Source organism: Lacerta agilis, chromosome 6 (assembly GCF_009819535.1).
Source record: "Lacerta agilis isolate rLacAgi1 chromosome 6, rLacAgi1.pri, whole genome shotgun sequence".
NCBI lineage: Eukaryota > Metazoa > Chordata > Lepidosauria > Squamata > Lacertidae > Lacerta > Lacerta agilis.
In genome coordinates, this window is record NC_046317.1 from 72,649,948 (window position 1) to 72,671,483 (window position 21,536).

The window sequence follows — 21,536 nt, forward strand, 5'->3', positions numbered from 1 at the left end:
CCTTCAGTAAAACAGCCTGGAGGGGTTTTGAGCTGGAATGTTCATATAACCTTTGCCTCTGCACATGTGCAGAAACCTGGAGTGTTTTTTTTTTTTTTTTACTATGATCTGAATATGAGAATCACACAAAGTCATTGAATTTGCAGCTGTTGTAGTTACAGAAATCCTTGTATACTGATGTGTGTGTGAGTGTATGTGTGTGAGAGAGGGGTGAGGTGGGGAGATGAACTCGTGATTACAGTGTGGAAAACTGATTAGTGGCCATTGGTCCTTTGTTCAGTTTCTCAGTTTCCCTTCCTCCTCTTGGAATGCAGACACTGTTTTCTCACCCACTGAGATCTGGAAGTAATAAATGGGTAGTTACTGGGTTCCATTTCCTGACCTAATGACTGGAGCTAATCCTCAAACTGCAAGGTTGTCTGTTTGCAACATGCATCTCTCAGGAGTTCAGCTGGGAAGGATTTTTTAACTGGATTAAGTCCAGTGTTTTCCTGTGCTGCTGTGAAGGGAGTTCTGCAGTCTCTCTTCCTGGGGAGAGGGGACCATAGTGTCTGGGTTGCCAGGAGCACATTATTTCTTTGCCAGCAAATCCTCATCTGAAACTGATTTGCTTGGATTTTATCAGTCATCGTTTGGCTGACAAACTCTACTGAATTGTTAGGTTTCTCCTCTCAACCTCAGTTTGCTCTGTGGAACACAGAGAATCCCTGGACAAATGTAAACCTCGGCTAATTAGCAAATGGTCGAGATCAGAATGTTGAGAAGGCTCCTTTGATTTGATTACACACTGCAGAAAAGGTAAAATATGTTGATTACATAGAACCACTGGTAGTAGTGCTCCTAAACTGAAAGGCCAAACTCATTTAATGACAGGTAACTTGCTCTATTGGGAAAAGGCTGTAGCTCAGTGAACAGGAGGTCCCAGTTTCAATCTTGCTCATCTCCAAGTAGGGCTAAGAGAGACCCTTGTCTGAAACCCTGGAGAGCTAGCGGTGGTCAATGTAGACATTACTGACCTAGATGGACCCATGGTCTGACTTATTATAAGGCAGCTTTCTACTTTCCTATTTTGGTAATTGGACCAGTCAATTATCCCATGTTATTGAAATTCATTTAAGTTAAGAGCCCAGTTTGCATGGAGGGCACTCAGTGAAGAAATGCTGTTCCCTGGCACCACACTTTGGAGTCTCCTTGCCAGGTAGGAGCAGAGTCTCAGTCTCTCTCTCTCTCTCTCTCTCTCTCTCTCTCTCTCTCTCTCTCTCTCCATATATATATAATAGCAGTATTACTCTACCGGGTCTTGCGTTAGAGTCATCAGCAGTTTATAATGAAATGCTGCTGAATTATCTAATCAGGCCAGCAAGAGAGAATTCCCTGCAACTAGCAGACAAAAATGGTTCACTAATCACTGTTCCTGTTTTGAAACCTTACTGGACACCACATTGGCACGGGTTCAGATACCCAGTCACATCCAAATGATCCTGGCATTGCCAAGCGATGACCCATGAGCAATATAGTTTATCGAAAAAGGGATGCTTTTAAATATCTTTAACATAATATGTGGAGAGGCCTTCAGTAAGAGGATGGAGTGCCATCCAGAGTTCATAACCTATTCTGAATCTGTGGCAACTAATTGCACTTTAATGATCATCATATGCCTGCTTTATGGGACTGGGTGAGTCTATAATTGGGAATATAGCTAGCTGGGGGGGGGTGCAGACCACCAGGGTGAATTGCTTGCTTCGTGCAAAAGTTGTGAATGTTGCCCATTGTATAGCCTGGTATACAGTTCTGGGGCAGAATCAGTGGTCATGGTGCATATCAGTATCAGTGACATGGAGAAACGGAGTCATGAGGTCCTGGAAGCAAAATGTAGATTTCTGGGAAGAAGATAGTTCCTGAAACCACAACCTCTGGCCCATGGGCCTTGTTGGAATCCATGATTTGCAGGCAGCTTTGCAAGTTTGCAGTTAGAATCTCCACAGCGTGGGAAGACAGAACATGAAAGGAATCTGCCAAGAGATAAGGAGACCCAGCCTTATACCGTATAGGCATGACCTATAACACTGGTGTGTGTGGAGAGTTTTAGTGTGGTGTGGCTAGTGCTGAGGAGTTGCTGAGAGTGAAGAGGTCGTGTTGTAAACAGTAACTTGTGAATAGCTTGTATGTTTGCTGCTGTAAATAATAAAACAACAAGAACCAAGTTGCTAGTCAGCAGTTTTGGTTCCTGCTCGTCGTCCACCTGGGCAATCTCAAGAGTTGCTCAATAATCGCTGCGATACTCTGCTATACTTTGCTAAGCTGTGCAACAGGCGAAAGCACTTTGAAGGTTCAGATGGCTTCCAAAAGTTTTAACAGGCCTAACTGGGCTCCCCAGGCCATTTCCCCCAACCCCATATGCACCTGCCCTGCACCAGATGTTATGTGTCATGCCAAGTGTGGGGTAGGCAGAGGCACAGGTGCAAAAGAATTTCTCACATATTAGCTGGTGTGTCGGGAGTTCAGTCCTGCTTGGTCCACATGTACCAGTGAGTTCCTGCAGGGAACTGGCTTGCATTCCCAAAGCTTGCAGAAAGCAGAATTTGAATCAGCTGATGTGCAGAGAATTTGATGCGGCCGTGGTGGTATATCCCACACCTGTCAGTCATGTGACATTGATACGTGCAGGAGGGAAAATAAAGATCTGGCTTGTTAGGACAAAAAGATCTAGCTTTACCCCACTGACATTTAAACGATCGTAACGTTTTCCCTCTTCATCTGAGTGGGAAAGTTATATGCCACACCAAATCTTCCTCAGCTGCTGTCCACTCCCCCCGCCCCGCCCCCAATCAGTTTAAAATCAGCTTTGCTGCTTTTTTATTTATTTTTACTCTAGATGGGCTTTTCTCTTCATTCATCAAGCTCTTCTAATGTTCTTGTGTATGTAAACTAGAATAAGGCTTGAAAAAGCGTTAGGAGGGGTGAACTTCAGTTCACTTCAGAGGGTATTCAATGAAATAATTGCTCAAGTGAAATGAATTATGCTTGTGCAAGGGGACTTCCCCTCCATCACCCACAAATCCGCTCCTGAGGGAAAACCTTAAACAGATTTAGTGGGGCTGCTGAGGGAGTGCGTGAAATATTCTGTTATGCAAGGAGAAATCCATGCACTGCTTGAACATTTCCCTTAGCGCTGCTTTGAATACAACCCTTAACGTAACAGTTTTCAAACTGTTTGACTTTTTCAGAACTCTGTTAACGTTATTGGTGGCAGAACCACGGCACATCTGCCGCAAAACCCCAGTGCAATGTCATATTTTTGGGCATGCAGGGCATGGACTCCCTGCTGCCCTGTATGAATAGTTGGCACAACCTAGAATGTGTTCCCCTGTGGCCCCATGTGGCAGAGCAGTCCTTGAGGATAGGCTACCTTATTTTCTCATCTGGGAACCCCTGCTAGGCTTCCAGTGAACCCGAAACACAATTTGGAAACCCATTTTCTTAAACAGACCCATGAGGCCCACGAGGACTTTTTCCCAACAGCAAACAAATAAGATTTTTTTAAAAAAATGACTTTCCCCATTCCTCTGGAAAAAATTTTTCCCCTCACATCTTATGTCTCTGTGCTCTTCCTCCTTTTCCTTTATTTTCTCTTCTTCTTCCTGATGCAGCTTGAAGAGAAACCATTTCCCAAACAATTTCTGAAAACTGTCCAAGTGATGGCTGGGAAAGCAAACAGACCTGTTTTTCTCAAGCTGTTGGTTGTTTTTTTTAAAAGCTCTTTTGAAATCATTTCAATCTGCCGTTTGGGAAAGGCCCACAGGCCTTCCCAAGTTGTATCCTGCAGAAGTGGCAGCTTTAATAGTTGTGTAATTTTGGAGATATTTAGAGATAACCACCACTTCAGCTTCTGCAGGGACTGTAGGTGGTTTTGACCTATCACCCTCCTTTCATTGAGTTGCCTTCGATTTTATAGGTGTATTTGCCTGTTATTCTGGATTTAAAGCGAGAGCTCAGATTTTAGGAACCAGGCAGCAACCAGGTTGTCTGTGGCAGTTGCAGCACCTGAGGACTGGGGTTATACACACATTCACTCCCCCGGTGACTCTGGGGCCAGCCACCGGAGACGGAAGTTGTGAGAGGCATCAGCAGCACTTTGAGTGAGGAAGCCCTGCCCTCGTGAGGGATGAACATCTGGCTGCTTTGGCAGCCATTTCTGGGCCAGGGTCATTTCCTGTGAGGCCAGCTGTGACCCGTCAGGGTGGCAGTTAGAACATCTCAGGAACTGCAGTGGAGGGACCTGTATGTAATTTTGCCCGTCCTCATTGGCTCTTGGCTTTTAAATTGTATTTTAAATGTATTTTAGGTAGTCTCTCGAACTTAGGGGTTAGTGAGAGGTATAAATGCTCCACATGAACATGCCCAATAATTTATTTTCTTGTTCTTTACCATCTAGGATCTCTGCAAAGGATCTGAAAAACATGTTGTCTCAAGTGAACTACCGTGTCCCTAACATGAAGTTTCTGCGCGAGAGACTAACAGTAAATACTTGATATTCTTTGCCCCTTTAAACATGCATTCTCTTTGAAGTCATTGCCATCAGCTGGACCATAGCATCAGTTGGGGAAGGGCCATAGCACAGTATTGTCTATTCTGGCTAGCACCAGCTCTGTGGGGTCTTGGAGAGAGAAATGTGTCTTCTGTTCACTTGATCCTTTTAACTGGAGAAGCCAGAGTTTGAACCTAGAGCCTTCTGAATGAACATGTGCTAGCGCATATGCTCTACCGTTCAGCAAACTATTAAGACACTCTGGGGATGGACACCTGCTTTGTATATTTAAAAACACATTGGTGGATCGCAAGGATTGTAGTGTTAAAACACCACAGTCATCTCTGCACTCTGCTTTCCACAAATAGGAGAACTGGGGTGTCATACATGACTGAGGATGAGTGTTATTTATTAAGAGGATTTCCTTCTCCCTAATCTCTCATTTCAGGATGTGGAGCAGAGAAATGGTGATATCACATATGGACAGTTTGCCCAGTTGTACCAGAGCCTGATGTTCAATGCACAAAAAGGGGTGAGATACTTCTAACTGTAATATTTGATACTTTGTAAAATCTATGCCTCCTCTTTTGTTTTGGTGCTGTTCCACTTCCCATTACTTTCCCTTTTGTTTTATCTAGCATGTGAATTGAATACATTTCAAAGAGCAAACTATTTCCCTCACCTGCACTTATGACCCTAACTAGAAAAAAATATCTGTGCCTACAAATGGAAGGTGGAAAATGGGAAGCTCCTTTTGCAGTTTAGTTTCTAGTGCCGTGTACAGATAACCATGATCAGAAAAGTGAGGATCACCAGCTCTCTTGCATCAGTTTTCTACACAGACCAGGACTTGCTGTTGCTATGTGTGCTGCTGACCTGCTATTGTGAGAGAAAGGGACTCAAAGACAGACAGTAGAGTTCTGAAAAGGAAGAGGTCCCAAGTTTACTTGCCATTTTGTCTTTGTTTTTACAGAAAAAAGTGTTATGTGAGCTCTCACCATTTGTCCATCTCCAAACTCCAAGCGTCTCTCTAACTTATTGTATGTAAGAACTACATGACACCCTTCAGTAAGAATATTTTAGGGCAGCCTGCAAATAAAACAACAGAACAATAATAGTAAAACAATGATGAGAATCAGTGTCGTCATTGAGTTGTCCCCCCCCCCCCAGCCCACATCTTTTATTTCATTCATTTCATATGTGGGTATACTGAAATAATGATGGCAGGCACAGCCTAAAATAATAGGGGATTGTGATTAAGCCGTTGCATAACTTTACTGAAGTGTAAAGTGTGACACTGAATATACCAAGCAGAATCAGCTGATATATGCATTTTTTCCCCATTATGCAGATGGCTATTCCATTCTTGGAAAGGTAAACTGCTCTCTTTCCTATATACAGTGGGAGGGTTGAGTGGGTTGGAAATTAGACTTGTTTATGAATGTATGTTGACATTTGACTGCAGACTGCTCATTTCCTCAATAGGACCCTATTCTCAATATGTCTTCAATGAAGGGCCTTGTTGTAAAAATGCTGGGCTGAGCTGTTTGGTGGTGGAATTTCTAAATCAGGGGTGTTCAAAACAGATTCTGAGGCTAGGTTTCTCTCTTCCCATTCTTAGTTCACCATTGGCATAGCAATGAATCTATTTCGTAGCAAACTGTTTTCTTTGACTCGTTATTGCCTTGTGGGAGAGGGAGGAGCAGAGACAAGGAGCAAGGCTGTCATGTATAAGGATGGTTGAGGCTCCCTAGTTGCTTTCAGTAATCCATCTCAGCTCTGACACTGTCTTCCTTGTTTAGCCGATTTCTCAGTGCAGCAGCTGCTTGTTCTTAGGGTGATGCTTTCTAACCAACGTGTCTTGTCTGTGCTTCCTTCTCCAGCAGTGCAGAGAGATCTGAGCACTGCAGGGTATCACTGAAGGAGTTCCAGATGTTTTTGCTAGAATACCAAAAGGTGAGTTCGTGCAATAGAAAGGGAAATGGAGAAAGAAAACAGCAGAATGTGATAATCAATGGCTTTTTTTTGGACACCACTCAACACAGTGACCTCTCGTAGGCAATTGAGAATTCTGAGTTCTTTAAATAAAGTTGAGTTCCTTGCACTGGTGCTGAGAAATAATTGGGCTCTTTCAGCCACAGTAACAATTAGAAAATTTGGAACAGCAGTGCCTTATTTCACAGGTTGCACTGACTGTTTAACTACTATTAAATATAACCAAACAAGTGCTTTTACGTGGAGACCTGGCTTCTCATCAGGTCTATTGTGTTAGCTGTCACCTAAATAACGCATATGGAGTCCAGAGAGAAAATAAATCCTGATAAAACTTTACTGGGCAAAAGTGAACAAGGCCTTGTCCGTAACAGGGAAACACTGAACCCAACATGCAGAGGAAAAGGTCCCTTAGGAGCACACAGCCAATCAGAGCATATGTTGCCTCTGTGTTGATCATGCCACTATGCCTGGTTGCTAAGCAGGCCTCCTGTCCCCCTCTTGGCTGGTAGACTTTAACACTAACAGAAATAACTCTTAAATTACAAACTGAATGAACCCTCCTGTTGCACATCTACCATGCTGCTAACCTTCATTATTGTGGTCCTGAGGAAAGGGGGATGACGGATTAAGGCAGGATTCAGGATGTGGTTGGGGAGCTGGGCAGACCAGATGAGACCAGGCGCCAATGAGACTAGATGCTTTAGGCTGCCTTAGAACTATAGTGGATTTTCCATGACATCCAATTTCTCTTCCTCTGAGGAGCCCCACCCCCCAATAGTCCTAATCCTGACAGCTGGTTAGTAGGAATGCAGCATGAATCTGCTGAGTTGGTTAAAAAACAAAACAAAAAAACCTCTTTGCTGCTGTGTCTCATTTTTATGTTTTAAAGCTAGATGGGAAGCATTTTAGTGGTCTGCATTTTTAATTGTTTTATAGACATTTCTCTTTGTCATAAGCCACTTCAAACAGAAGGGAAGTGGCATGCAAATATTTCCAATAACTGTATGGCTTGAGAACAGTCTGACATCACATGATGCAGAACACTTTGGATACAAAGGAGGCCTGCTAGGATGGCAGAGAGGCTGCCTGAGAATAATAATAATAATAATAATAATAATAATAATAATAATAATAATAGAAATAGAAATAAATAAATAAATTATTTTATTTATACCCCGACGTCCCTGGCCAAAACCGGGCTCAGAGTGGCTTAACATCAAATATATAACATATTGCCATAAAATCAAGCAATCAATTCAAATACATCCTAAAATCAAATCAGAATCAAAGTGAAATCCAACCCGCAAATTAGGGATGGGGACCTCAAATGCTCACCAGGCCTAACTGTTTATACTGATCTTATATGAGCCTGTGAGAAAAGTTGGGGGCACTTTCATATAAGTTCTTATAGGGAGAGAGGGGGAGTCAGACTGGACCAAGGCCAAAAGGCCTGGCAGAACAGCTCCATCTTGCAGGCCCTGCGGAAAGATGTCAGATCCCACAGGGCCCTCGTCTCTTGTGACAGAGCATTCCACCAGGCCGGGGCCACAGCCGAAAAGGCCTTGGCCCTGGTCGAGGCCAGTCTAATCTCCTTGAGACCCAGGACCTCCAAGATGTTATTATTTGCGGACTGTAAGGTCCTCTGTGGGGCATACCAGGAGAGGCGGTCCTGTAGGTATGAGGGTCCTAGGTTGTATAGGGCTTTAAAGGTTAAAACCACAGCACCTTAAACCTGATCCTGTATTCCACCGGGAGCCAGTGCAGCTGGTATAGCACTGGATGAATGTGATCCCGTGGCGAGGACCCCATAAGGAGTCTCGCCACGGCATTCTTGTGCGGGCCACTCTGAGCTCTCAGAAGAGATTGGGAGAATGGGTGTGGAAATACAGCTGTCACCATTATTATTTATTGCAATAAATGCCAGTTCACAATGGAACAATGCAATTTGGCAAACAAAGTTATTGGAAAAACTGACACAAAAATTAAAAGTAGTAAGAGGCCAAAAGAAACACAACAATTTTTATTCTGTCTGGTGTGACTTTATTGATTGCACAAATAATGAGGCATATGGTAGAACAGTACCCATAGTCTGCAGCACAGTACGGCATGCATGAAGTAAATATTTCATTTCCCCTCTTCCCCCTCCCTGCCCTTCCTACAAATTCTAATTGTTACTGATACAAAATATATTCAGAAATGTCTTTCTGAGTGTTTGTGGTTGTTTTAATTTTTATGTAATTATTGCATGTCATTTGCTCTAACGTAAACAAATACTTATATCTCAATGCAACCATGTTAAACAGTTCAAAGAAAATGAAAATGAATAAAAAACACCAGTTCAAATTTAAATAGACCAGGTAAACTGGAAAAACAACTCTGTGCTTGTCTGAGCTGTTTCATGTTGCATGTGGCTGCCAGCTTGCAGTGGTCCCAGGAGTGCATTAAGATATTCACTAACTAGCGCAATTTCTGTTTCATCCTGCTGATATTGTAGAATGAGGACAATATGCCACTGGAGAAGTAAACAAAAAGAAAACAGCCTGTTTTCTGAGCACATGATGAAGGAGAGGGAGCCATAAAGTCAAAGAGCAAAATAAACCATGTCTCTCCTTGCTCTTCCCTTCATTACTCTGATGGGAGTTGGGGATATTATCTGGCATAGGGCATAATCCAAGCTCTGGGCTTGGGGGCAGTGGCAGAACCACTGCTATGTCTGAAGCCCTGTTGCTCACCAGGAGGTGGGGAGCAGTAATTACACTGTGTCGTGCTAGCACAGTAGAGAACAGGCCTATCACTTAGGATCCAGTGGGTCACTGGCTGGCTCATCTCTATTCTCTCTTTGGCCCCAAACACCCCATTTCAGGGGCTTACATTGGTCTACCTGACTTGTGAGAAGTCATTTAGGGCCTCTTGAATATTGGCCACAAACCCACCATTCCACATATTCCCCACATATTCAGGGCAGCTTCCTCTGTGGCTTGCTATTTTCTCTTTGTAGCTGTACGAGTTGCACTGCCTTGCTAGATGTAGGCTAAGCTGAGAAATAGCTCCTTCTCCAGGCTTCAGGGTTGTACAGGGATTTGAGCCTAGGCAATTACAATTCAAGCCCAACACAATCACCCATCCTTAGCTCTTCACCTGCAATTCAGGGGTAATAATACTGACCCACCTTACAAAGCTATTTTAAGGATTTCTAAAGCAATAGATGTGACACACACCAAGCACTTTAGGATTGAACTTTAGGATACAAGAAGTTAAGATTTGCAATATGATGTTGTATTTGTTATCTAGAAGTTAAAAGATATAAGATGTTGAGATGAAGATTAAGAATAATGGTGAATGAATTGTTAAAATAGTTAGAAAAGTTACTAAAGTAAACTAGAATTGAGCGCAGGAGAGAGAACGGGGGAAGTCCCCCCAATAAGATTTGAAATAAGATTATAATTAATAGTTGGTGTGTTCCTGTGTGTAAGGTATGTATTAGTTTTCTTTTTATATTTTGTTGATGTTGTTTGTAGTATTTGTTTTTTCTTTGAATGATTGTTATTATTTGTTGTTTCTTTTGTTGTATTTGTTTTTGATGTGGAAAACCAATAAATTTCTGTTATAAAAAGAAAGGATTGAACTGAATGCTTGGATATGCTGGAAGAATCTGGCTTCTGAAAGTTTCCTTGTCTTCCTCCTTCCTTGTGTTTACAGGAACTTTGGGCTACTAACCCCCTCTTTGTCCAGGACTTCATGTTCAACTTTCTGAAGGACCCACTGAGGGAAATCGAAGAGCCTTATTTTTCCCTGGATGAGGTAAGACTCCCAAGAATCTACTGATGTGGGTGGCTGCAGCGGGGCTGGGTGGGAGGGTGAAGTGAGAAGGTACATTGCACAAGCCCCTTTTTACTGTTCCCCTAGGATGCTTTACAATTCCATGTTCTCTGATAGAGGCTGCCTGCCGGCCACGTTGCAACCAATGAACACTTGGCCTCCCTCCCTCCTCTTGCCCCTGCCATTTCTCTGCTGCTCCTGGGGGGGATCACTGGTACCTCAGTCCTGGCTGCCGTGTCTCTCTGTGTTACTGCACATGTGGACAGGTAATAGTCTTCAGGAAGAGTCAGGCCAGGCGGTAGCTATCCTGACTGCTGCTCACTGTAGTGAATTAACACTACAATGCGGCATAATGCAACACTTTCTCGCCTCCCCCCTTCATTCTCTCTCTCTCTTTCTCCCCTTATCTGTCTTCTGATGTACATCCTTCTCTCCTGCCAAACCTCCTTACCCACCACCCTCGGTCCCACATTTAGGCTTAAGAGGGATAAATGGGAGTCCCACCCCATTTTGACAACCCAAATTTATCTGCAAGGAGCGAGGCCAAGTGGGGGAATGCTGTGGGCCAGGTTCAAAAACCTTTTGGGCCTTATCTGGTCCCCAGTTAAGAGCTTCCCTATTCCTTATATCTTCGATTTCCCAAGAGGTCCGGAGGGTGGCAACACGAGAATGGGCCTCCTCTGCAGTGGCTCCCCTTCTGTGGAATGCTCTCCCCAGGGAAGTTCACCTGGTGCCTTCATTATATAACTTGAGGCGCCAGGCAAAAAAAAAAGTTCCTTTTTAACCAGGCCTTTGGTTGACCTGATCAACATCCCATACCCTTTTAAAATGTGGCTCTTTTGGGGGGGGGGTATTATTGGGTTATTGTTTTTATTTTTATTTTATATATTGTTATTGTGATCTTTTTATTTGAACTGCCCTGAGACCTTCGGGTATAGGGTGGTATATAAATTTTAATAATAATAATAATAATAATAATAATAATAATAATAATAATACCTCAGTTTTCAAACACGCCTCAAAAGTCTAACAGGAAACGCGGCTTCCACTGAGTGCAAGACTCTGAAGCCGAGCTGTCAGCTATTGAGATTCAGTTTTTGAACATTTCTGAAGCTAAGTGGTCTTCCGGAATGGATTACGTTCAAAAACCGAGGTACCACTGTAGTTTTGTTACGGTTTTAATTCTTGTTTCGTGCTGCTGCCCTTTGGATCCTATGGAATGAAGTGGTGGCGTATAAATGCTGTAAAGGAAGAAACACAATTTTAAAAGCTTATTTAAAAACTGCCTTTCTTGTTTTAGTGTTTTATGTGGGTTTTCCCTTCCCTTGTTTTTCTCCCTCTGGGCAGTTCCTTACCTTCCTGTTTTCCAAAGAGAACAGTATATGGAACTCGGAGCTTGACGTTGTACGTCCTGAAGACATGAACAACCCCCTCTCCCACTACTGGATTTCTTCCTCGCATAACACGTAAGAAGATAAAGGAAGTTCCCTGTTTAGTTCTACACTTGAAAATCTGATTTGCATGATGAGTTTGGCTTGGTTCCCCCACCCCCACCCCATACCTGTCTTCCATTTGTACCAGCAGGTCAGTATGTTAGCCAACAGCCGTTAAGGGATCTCAGGAAGACACAAAACCTGAAATGAATCCATCTACTCAAGTGGTTTCCATATTTCTGCTAAAAGAAATCATTAGAGTGGGACATTTTTTGATTGATACAGTGGCACTGGGGATGAGTGAGATGTCTAATCCTATAATCCCAGTCCAGGTTGCCCCTGCAACTGGAAATTTCCAGTAGTTGCTCAGGTTTTAGACAAGGTTAAACCTTGTGCAGCTAATGGCAGCTTCATGTGTGTCATCTGGATTGGGGCCAAACCCTCCAGCACTTTGACTTCTGTACCGATTCCACCCCTGCCCCTCAACAGCAGCTACTTCCCACAGCTACATCACATTCATTTTGTAATCTTTGTCATCTCAGAGCTTCCAGAACCTATGTTGGAGATGCCTGAGCTATTGGCACTTGCATTGCTCGTTTGTGGAAAACTGGAGGGAGGAGGAACAAAGTGTGAAGCTGGCTCTGAAATCCTCTAGTTTGGATCCTTTGCATAAACCTCTGTAGCTTCACCAGGATTTTTTCGAAGTCCATTGAATTCTTTTTGGTAAAAGAATTTTATGAATTCTTTGCATTGGTGCTGTGGCACTGAAGCAGGTGAGGTGGAGTTATACTCAGTCCTCTTCACTAATTTCATTTTCTGCATTGCTGGGAGAAGGAAAATGTCGGCACATCAACCAACCCTTCTTGCCTGGGACACCATGAACCTAACGCCTATCCTGATGCAAACTGAGTTGTACAGTGTACAACCCCCCCCCCCAAAAAACCCTGCTCTTAAATTATCTGTTGCATTTGAGTGTGTGTTGTTGTTGTTTTTAACATCGCTGTTTAAGCTTGCTGTGATGTTCATAGGTCATGTAAATGGTTTTCCTGTCTTCTTCTCATGGATAGATACCTGACAGGAGACCAGTTCTCAAGTGAGTCTTCGCTGGAAGCTTATGCTCGATGCCTGCGCATGGGATGCCGCTGTATTGAGCGTGAGTGCTGGCCTCTTCCCTATTGCTCCCTCCAAGGCTGTTTTCTCCATCCAACTAGAAGTGATTTTGCCTTGGAGCAGGGCTTCAGCTCAGTGGTAAAACACATGCTTTTGCACACTGAGGTTTGCAGCTTCTGTCTCCCGTTGAGGAGATCTGGCAGTAGGTGATGTGAAAGACCCCTGTTTGGAGCCCTGGAGTGCTTTTGCCAGTCAGAGTAGCCAGCACTGGGCTAGATGAACAAATAGTCTGACCTGCTATCAAGGCCGTCTTTAGCATATGCGTCACTGGGGTGCAAAGATCCACCCAGCGTCCCCACATTTAGTTTAGCCCCCGAATTAACTTTTATTATGCTTATGTCAGACAAATGCCGACAATTAGCGAAAATAAACATTTTTTAAAAACGATTTCTCTAAATGAATTTGAACTGTAAATGATGAAATTAAAATGTGCCATTGTGAATGACGCTGGCGCAGTGCGTCTTTGGTAAATGAGCGCACAAAGTCGAAAGCCCTTCAGTGAAACAGTAGGTATACATTTCGGTAATACCTAGGTATGTATGTATTTTAATTTTCTAGCTTAATCAAAATTACTTATTATTTCATAACAGGTAGATAGTTAAGAGCTTAGGCGCCCCCCTGAATTCGGCGCCCAGGTGCCCCGCACCCCTTGCACCCCTGGGTAAAGACGGCCCTGTCTGCTATAAGGCAGGTTCCTGTGTTCCACATGTCGCTACACAGGCCCAGCCCAAAGTTCTCTGCATCAGAAACTTTTCAAGGAAGCCAGGACACTTAATTATAAGAGCTTCCTGTAGCTTGTGCTCTGGTGTCAATAGCATCATCAGTGCGCTGTATGCTACGTATATTCACAAAACTGTTTTGACCTGCATTCCCTTCCACACATCACTTCCACGTATGTTGACATCAAGAAGGAAAAGGAAATGATATTGTTCACTGGAATGTGTGTTCTGCCAGGTTGCTGGCTGCCAGAGTGCTCATGATGCATGCCTCTAGATTCCTTGCTCACGAGAGATTTCCTGCAGAGCTGTGCCTTGCCGCCTTATAATGATGATGCTCTTTGCTTGTGTTTCTTGAGTTAGATGCCTTTTCTTAATTGTTCCCCTTTTTAGTTGACTGCTGGGATGGCCCTGATGGAATGCCAGTGATTTATCATGGGCACACGTTAACTACCAAAATAAAGTTTTCCGATGTCCTAGCCACCATCAAGGAACATGCTTTTGTGACCTCTGAGTAAGTAAAGTGGGGGGTTGTGGCATTCTGTCCTCCAGGAATTTGCAGCTCACGTACTTGGATTCCAGGGGCCTCTGACATGCAAACCCTAAATTGCTTGCTGCAGCTTGTCTGGGGGTTGCAGTACTTGAATTTATATATGTGAACCGCTCTCACCATATTTCTGTCTGCGATGATGCATTGGCATTGTAGTCGGTAAAAACACCCCCACCCTAAATATTGTCTTCCTTCTGTAACAAATATTAAAACTGGGCTATACATAACTCGCAATTCAGTGTGCATTTGGCTCATACTTTTATTTCATAAAATGTATTGACCGCTTGATTGTATGAAACTTCAAAGTGGTTTACAAAATGATAAAACAGTAGAATCAAGAAAAATCTAACCCTACCTTAAAGCGCGCAGAAGTTAAAATACTAAAACCATTTAAAATTACCTCAACTTTCTAAGCATGTGGAAAGGCTTGTTTAAGCAAGAATGTTTTTAGCTGATGTTGAATAAGCAAGGAGTTCCAAAGTCCAGGTGTTCCTGCACTAAATGATCAAGTTCTTATAGATGTGCACTAGTTACAGGTATGTAGCCATGTTGGTCTGCCGTAGTTGAAACAAAATAAAAAAATTCCTTCCGGTAGCACCTTAGAGACCAGCTAAGTTTGTTATTGGTATGAGCTTTCGTGTGCATGCACACTTCTTCAGATACACAGGTGTATTTTTTATTTTGTTTCGAGATGTGCAGCAGGTATTACATGCACCCGTAGGAGTGCCAGTTCCTCTGATGGAAGTGTTTGAGTGCGCATTTGGGGGCAAGGTGATCTCATAGGTAAACTGGTCTCAAGTTGTTAAGGGATTTGTATACTAATAACAGCACCTTCAACTTTGTCTGGTGGGTTATCGACAACCAGTGCAGGTCTCTGAGCACAGATGTTGTATACCAACAAAGCATCATTCTGGGACGAAAATGTTCTGTTTTGTTTTTTTAATGGAACTAAGAAAAAAACCTGGATTTTGGCATACATGCTGATCAAAGCTGCATAATTAATTTCATTTTGCAAAACCCATGCATTTAAAAAAAATAGTTACATAATGTGTCCCTTTTCTAATCTTTGGTATATGTAGGACCTATGCAAGGCAGTGAAACTTCATCTCCAGCTACTGGAAGTTTTAATCTGCAATTCACTTGACATGAAATGTGGATCCAGACATTTCAGCAGGCTCTGCTAGTGCCCTTTAAGCATATTTTTTAAAAAAAACTTTTAAAAACCTTAAGCAGAGATTTTCAAGAAGCTGGATTCTCTGCCTGTTACATTCTGTGCTTTCTCTGTGCTCCCACACAGTCACTTGTATATACACAGCCTTGATCATACTGAGAGATGAGTGCCTCCTGAATTACCGTAGAATAATAGACTCTAGCAGCTAGACTATCCAGTCCACATTATTCTGGCCTAATGGCCATCACTTGCTGTTTTCGTTTGGCTTTCAGCTTCCCTGTTATTCTGTCCATCGAGGATCACTGCAGCATCGCCCAGCAGAGGAATATGGCTCAGAACTTTAAGAAGATCTTTGGAGATATGCTGCTAACCAAACCGGTAGATATCTCTGCTGATGGGCTTCCGTCTCCAAACCAGCTGAAGAGGAAGATTCTCATAAAGGCAAGTCTTTTTCATGGCCTTTGCTTTTGAGATAACAACCAGAACTCAAAATGGGGGTTGGGGCACATGGTTTCTTGGCATTATAGCTTCAAACCCTCTACGTTACTGCAAGTTGCCTAAGGCTAGTTGGTCTGTAAGATCTGACAACAATTGATCTGCCTGGCCAGGGATGCTGTGGACCACAAGATGCATCTTGCAAAACCAAACAAACAAACAACACCCTGTTTTTGCCAAGGGTGTTTTGTGATCCACTGAATTCCTATATATGTGCCAACCAATACAGCATCCTTGCTGTTTAAGTTATTGCACTTTAACTGGATATGTAATGTTTATCATTCTCTTTTCTGGTATTGGGGATTCATACAAATAATGTAGAATCACAATTATTGCATTGTGAAGGCAATGAAATAGTCTAAGAAATGAGATGAAGATTAGATTTCTTTAGCGGGCTAGGAAAAATATCTAATATTTATCTTGTTCCTTAGGGTGTTTATGAGAGCTCAGGGGGAAGCTCTCAATTAGATATTGGATGTGCCCTATAGGCCCACAGTTGTCGGTCCACAGAATTCTGTCCTTTACTGCCAACGCTGGGAAATTGCTACTCATATGACTTCACCTTAGCAAGATTCTCAAAGCTGAATTCAAATCTTGCTTCAGGCAGGATTTAGCTAGGAAATCTTCAGGGTAATTATCTTAGTGTGCAAACTCTGTTGTGCCCCATAATTAGTTGTGGGTGCCCTAGAGATATCCAAAAGGCAGGTCTTGTTCTCTTGGGCAGTGTTTTTCAACCACTGTTCCGCGGCACACTAGTGTGCCGCGAGATGTTGCCTGGTGTGCCGTGGGAAAAATTGAAAAATTCAAGAGAATTACTTTATATATAGTCAATATAGGCACAGAGTTAATTTTTTTAACATTTTCTAATGGTGGTGTGCCTCGTGATTTTTTTCATGAAACAAGTGTGCCTTTGCCCAAAAAAGGTTGAAAAACACTGCTCTTGGGTTCATTTTTAGAGAAGCTGAGGTGTATACATTTCGTTGCAGCACAAGAAACTGGCTGAGGGCAGTGCTTACGAAGAAGTGCCATCCACTGCTGTGTATTCAGAGAACGATATTAGCAACTCAATAAAGAATGGAATCCTCTACCTCGAAGACCCCATCAATCATGTGAGCTTCTTGTTACTGCTGCTTCTGACTCCTGTGCCTAGACTTGGTTGGTCTGTATGATCAAAACAGCAATTAAGCTGACTGAGAAAGGATGCTGTAACCCCTCTTTTGACCATAGATGTATTGTGATCCATTTAATGCACACAGAAACTTTCTCTTTTCGCTTCTACTGACACTCTGGTTACACCTAGACCTTTCACTTGCTACAGCCAGTGATTGTTGGCATCCTAGACCTGGCCATAATGACACCTTAGATTAAAAGGAATGCATGGTATAATGGAACGATGAACGAAAACTGTGCATGTAAATGCATTTGGGTACTGCCACATGCTATGTCTCCACCATATAACAAATAATCATGCCAACTGGGGCAGGGCTGCCAGTGGCCTTTGTATGTGAAGGGAAAGCACGTGGCTGAAAATGGTGTCATGGGTCTGGCCAACATGAACATTTATTTAAATCAGGCATGTCCAAAGTCCGTTTTGGGGGCCTAATCCAGCCCCCCGGCCATTTTTATCCAGGCCCTGTGGCAGTTTATTTATTGGGGTCAAATCCTAAAAAAAAAAAGCTCAACAACAAAACTTTGGTTGGCCCTCACATACACTTCATCAAATCTGGCCATCTTTGAAAAAAGTTTGGGCACCCCTGATTTAAATGATCACATGGGCCTTTGCAGGGCAGTGACTGTAAGAAAAGTATGTTGTAATACAAAGCAAAGCCAAATCCCTCTGTATAATATCTTCATAGGACTCCATTTTACAAGTGGAAGCATTTGATACTTTTAAAAAAGAAGAGTTTAGGCAGGCGCTGCTTATCTTCTTCTTTTTTTACTTTGTATGGCACTTACAAAGCAGACAGGTCCTTGTCCAAAGGCTGTCTCAACAAGTTGGTTGATCTCAGGATAAGCCCCCCCCCTTCACTTCTGGTCTTCCCACAATCCTTTCCTAAACCTGATAGACGATGTCTTGAGGGTAATATTCTAGGATGAACATCTTTTCTACATGTGTGTTTGCAGGATTGGAACCCCCATTACTTTGTCCTGACCAGTAGCAAAATCTATTACTCTGGAGAGAGAAGCAGTGATTTGGGAAATGAGGATGAGGAGGAGCAAAAGGAGGTATGTGAAACGACTTGCCACAATTTTTCTGCTGTGCTGCTGAAGATCTTCAGGCTTCTCGGCCATGCAGGTCTGGAAGGAGAGACTCTTCCTACATCAGAAGGTGCTTGTATAGGTGCGACCTATGGAGCAGTGGCAGCTGGAGGTGGGCACCACTGTGCACTTAGCATCCCACCAGCCGTATTACTGTGCTTACCAGGAGAGGTGGTGGGAAGGTCAGTGTGGTGCAGGTATAGGAGCATGCATTGCACTGTTCTACCTGCTGCCTCCACCACCCTACTTTCCAGTAGCCAGCTGCCTCGGTGATATATGCTACCGTTGGACCTTGAGCAGCGTAGATTCATTAAAGACAGTCATGCATTTTTTTTTAAAAAAAAACCTATGAACATTATGGGATTTGCAGTATTTTCTGTATCGTGATAAATGACACAAGATGTGAAATTTAAAGAACAAACCAAATAAGACTGAACTCCTAAGTGGGTTTCCCTTATTATATCACCTTCATTCAAATATCATCAATCCAGTGATTGATGATAGTGTGCTATGGCGATTCGCTTTTGGAAGGGCTAAAAGCAAGCCAGACCAATCATGTCTTCTTTCCCCTCTGTAAATTAGTAGTGACCTACTTTAACACTGAACTCCTCATTATATTAGAAAAGCCCAACTTAATGCAGTAAAAAAAAAATGTGAACAGGAAGGCCACTATAAAAAAGAAAGAAAAACAGCAAATTAAAACCCAAAATAAACATGTATTGACTTACCACCAAAAATAAATATAAACAAAGGGCCCCATTGAACATCCCTTGTGGATGAAGCTGTGATTATATGGCTGCCTGCACTGAGTACACTATTTCCTCAAGTACTTGTTGTTAGATGCAGAGATTGCATGCCCCAACCCCTTGGTCTCTCTCAAGTTTGCTTGTCCATTTACGCTGTTGCATAATAGCACATCGAGGAGTATTTTTGAAGCTCCTGAGAACACTGGTCTCCTCCTGCCTGCGCTGAATCTAGATTCCTGAAATCTGGAAGGAGATTTACTGGGAAGAGGAAGTTGAATTCCAAGACAATGTAGTATGGCTCTGCCTTCATGCAGAGCTGGTCCTTTCCACAGGAAACTAAGCTGGTAAGCCTTCTTTGGTTTCCATACTAGGTGAGCAACAGCACTGAACTCCACTCCACCGAAAAGTGGTTCCATGGCAAGCTGGGAGCTGGGCGTGATGGGCGCCACATAGCAGAAAGGCTGTTGACCGAGTACTGCATAGAGACGGGAGCCCCTGATGGTTCTTTCTTGGTGCGAGAGAGTGAGACCTTTGTTGGTGATTACACCCTTTCTTTCTGGTAAGAAACTCTTGGGCATGGCATCCACCCTTCAGGTATCTCTGTAACTAGATGTGTAACTGAAAGACACAGGTTAATGGATATGAGGCATTACACAATCTCCCTCCCTCCCTCTAGCCAGAAGATTAATGGAATTTGGATGATATGTTATTCATTCAGTTTATGTAGGAATTGGGAAAAGATGGCTTATGGCAGATTGAGAAGCAGTGTGTGTGTGTGTGTGTGTGTGTGTGTGTGTGTGTGTGTACTAATATTTGACTTACCTTTGCTGTTGCATTCTATGCAGTGTTTACATTATTTGACCTCACATCTGTGAGATCAATGGTAACTTGCCCAAGGCCACACATTGAGATGCATTGCTGTGAGAAGGGATGTGAACCTGTCTTTCACATCCAAAGCCAGCATGCCGAGTCCATTGCATTTTTGAAGTTGGTCACTAGATTGAACAGGAAGCTTTGCTGTGCGAAGGAACCCTGCTGTTTGATTACTGGAATATTTGCCTATCACAATTTGGATTTCTAAGGCTTTAGCAGCAGTTGCAAAGGTGTTTTGAGGTTTTAATGTTGAGGGGTAGAAACTTGTTCCTGTTAATACACACACATTAATGCCAACATTTTAACAGCACAATTCTAGCCATATATATTCAATGGGGCTTACTCCAAGATAAGTAGCATTAGGACTGAAGTTTATGTCAGGCTTTTTGAAGTCCACACACAACAGGATACCTGGTCTAATAATAGTGGTCTAATAATAATAATAATAATAATAATAATAATAATAATAATAATAATAATTATTTGTACCCCGCCCATCTGGCTGGGTCCCCCCAGCCACTCTGGGCGGCCTCCAACAGATATTAAAATACATTTAAAATATCACAGGTTAAAAACTTCCCTAAACAGTGCTGCCTTCAGATATTTTCTGAATGTCAGATAGTTATTTATCTCTTTTACCTCTGCTGGGAGGGCGTTCCACAGGGCGGGCGCCACTACCGAGAAGGCCCTCTGCCTGGTTCCCTGTAGCTTTGCTTCTCGCAGTGAGGGAACCGCCAGAAGGCCCTCAGCGCTGGATCTCAGTGTCTTAGCTTTTCATGTAATTTGAAATTTCCCCAAGCAGCCTTTGCTTCATCCTTTTCGTCAGCTGAGTGCTGCTGTTTCTCCCCTATCTTGCTTACCACCTGTTGTTTTAAGGCACAACCATGCAAAGAGCTGGTTGGATACTCTCAAGGTCTACCAACCTATCCCAATCTATTCCACCCTACTGAATAAACAGCTTTTCGCATGACACTCATGTTTTCAGGCAGTGTTAACCACTGTTGTTTGGAGGAAAATGGAACTAAAATAATATTTCTTTATTTTAAAAAGCAATTTTAGGCTGTAATTCCAAATGCATTTACCAAGGACTAAGCCACACTGAGTACACTGGGGCTTATTTTGTGTAAACACACATGGGATTTCACTGCTGATCTTTGTTTTTCTTGCATGCAGGCGCAATGGGAAAGTGCAACACTGCCGGATCCATTCCCGGCAGGATGCTGGAAGCCCCAAATTCTTCCTCACCGATAACCTGGTGTTCAACAGTCTTTATGACCTCATCACTCATTATCAGCAGGTGCCGCTCAGATGCAATGAATTTGAGATGAGGCTGACTGAACCTGTGCCACAGACCAACGCTCATGAGAGCAAGGAGTAAGCCAACATGTTTTTGTCCTTTTGCTTATGTCAGAATTCCAGTAGAATTGTTGCCTATGAAGCATTAGGGCTGAGATCATTCAAGAATATTGTAGCCTGAATTTAGCACCTTGAGTGATGATTTTGGATATAGCTCACACTTAATTGGAGTGGTTTTATTTTGGTTACTTCTATTGCCCTACTGCAGGGTTGGGGATCTGTGGCCCTATGGATGTCCCTTGACATTAGTTCCCATCATCTCTGACCATTGGCATGATGGCTGGGGCTTATGGGAGTTATAGTCCCGAAATATCTGAAAAGCCACCACTTCCCCATCCTTGTCCTACCTAACCTACTTTGCTTCAGAAGAGGAATTACATGTCATAGTTTTATGCTAATTAACCTGCTATCTCTGTCTTCTTTTT

At 42.9% G+C, this 21,536-nt stretch overlaps 1 protein-coding gene across 3 annotated transcripts in view; it reads left to right on the forward strand.

Moving 5' to 3' along the window:
* PLCG1 (phospholipase C gamma 1) overlaps positions 1-21,536 on the forward strand; it is an 85,697-nt gene that overhangs the window by 46,902 nt on the left and 17,259 nt on the right. For 2 of the 3 annotated variants that reach the window (XM_033153395.1, XM_033153397.1), the window contains exons 5-17: positions 4,436-4,520; positions 4,977-5,060; positions 5,880-5,902; positions 6,412-6,484; positions 10,223-10,324; positions 11,690-11,808; positions 12,843-12,928; positions 14,055-14,175; positions 15,655-15,823; positions 16,864-16,986; positions 18,002-18,103; positions 19,254-19,441; positions 20,929-21,129. In XM_033153395.1, coding sequence (XP_033009286.1) covers positions 4,436-4,520; positions 4,977-5,060; positions 5,880-5,902; positions 6,412-6,484; positions 10,223-10,324; positions 11,690-11,808; positions 12,843-12,928; positions 14,055-14,175; positions 15,655-15,823; positions 16,864-16,986; positions 18,002-18,103; positions 19,254-19,441; positions 20,929-21,129 — 1,476 coding nt within the window. The remainder of the gene's footprint in view (positions 1-4,435; positions 4,521-4,976; positions 5,061-5,879; positions 5,903-6,411; positions 6,485-10,222; positions 10,325-11,689; positions 11,809-12,842; positions 12,929-14,054; positions 14,176-15,654; positions 15,824-16,863; positions 16,987-18,001; positions 18,104-19,253; positions 19,442-20,928; positions 21,130-21,536) is intronic. The other variant, XM_033153396.1, reaches the window with a different exon arrangement.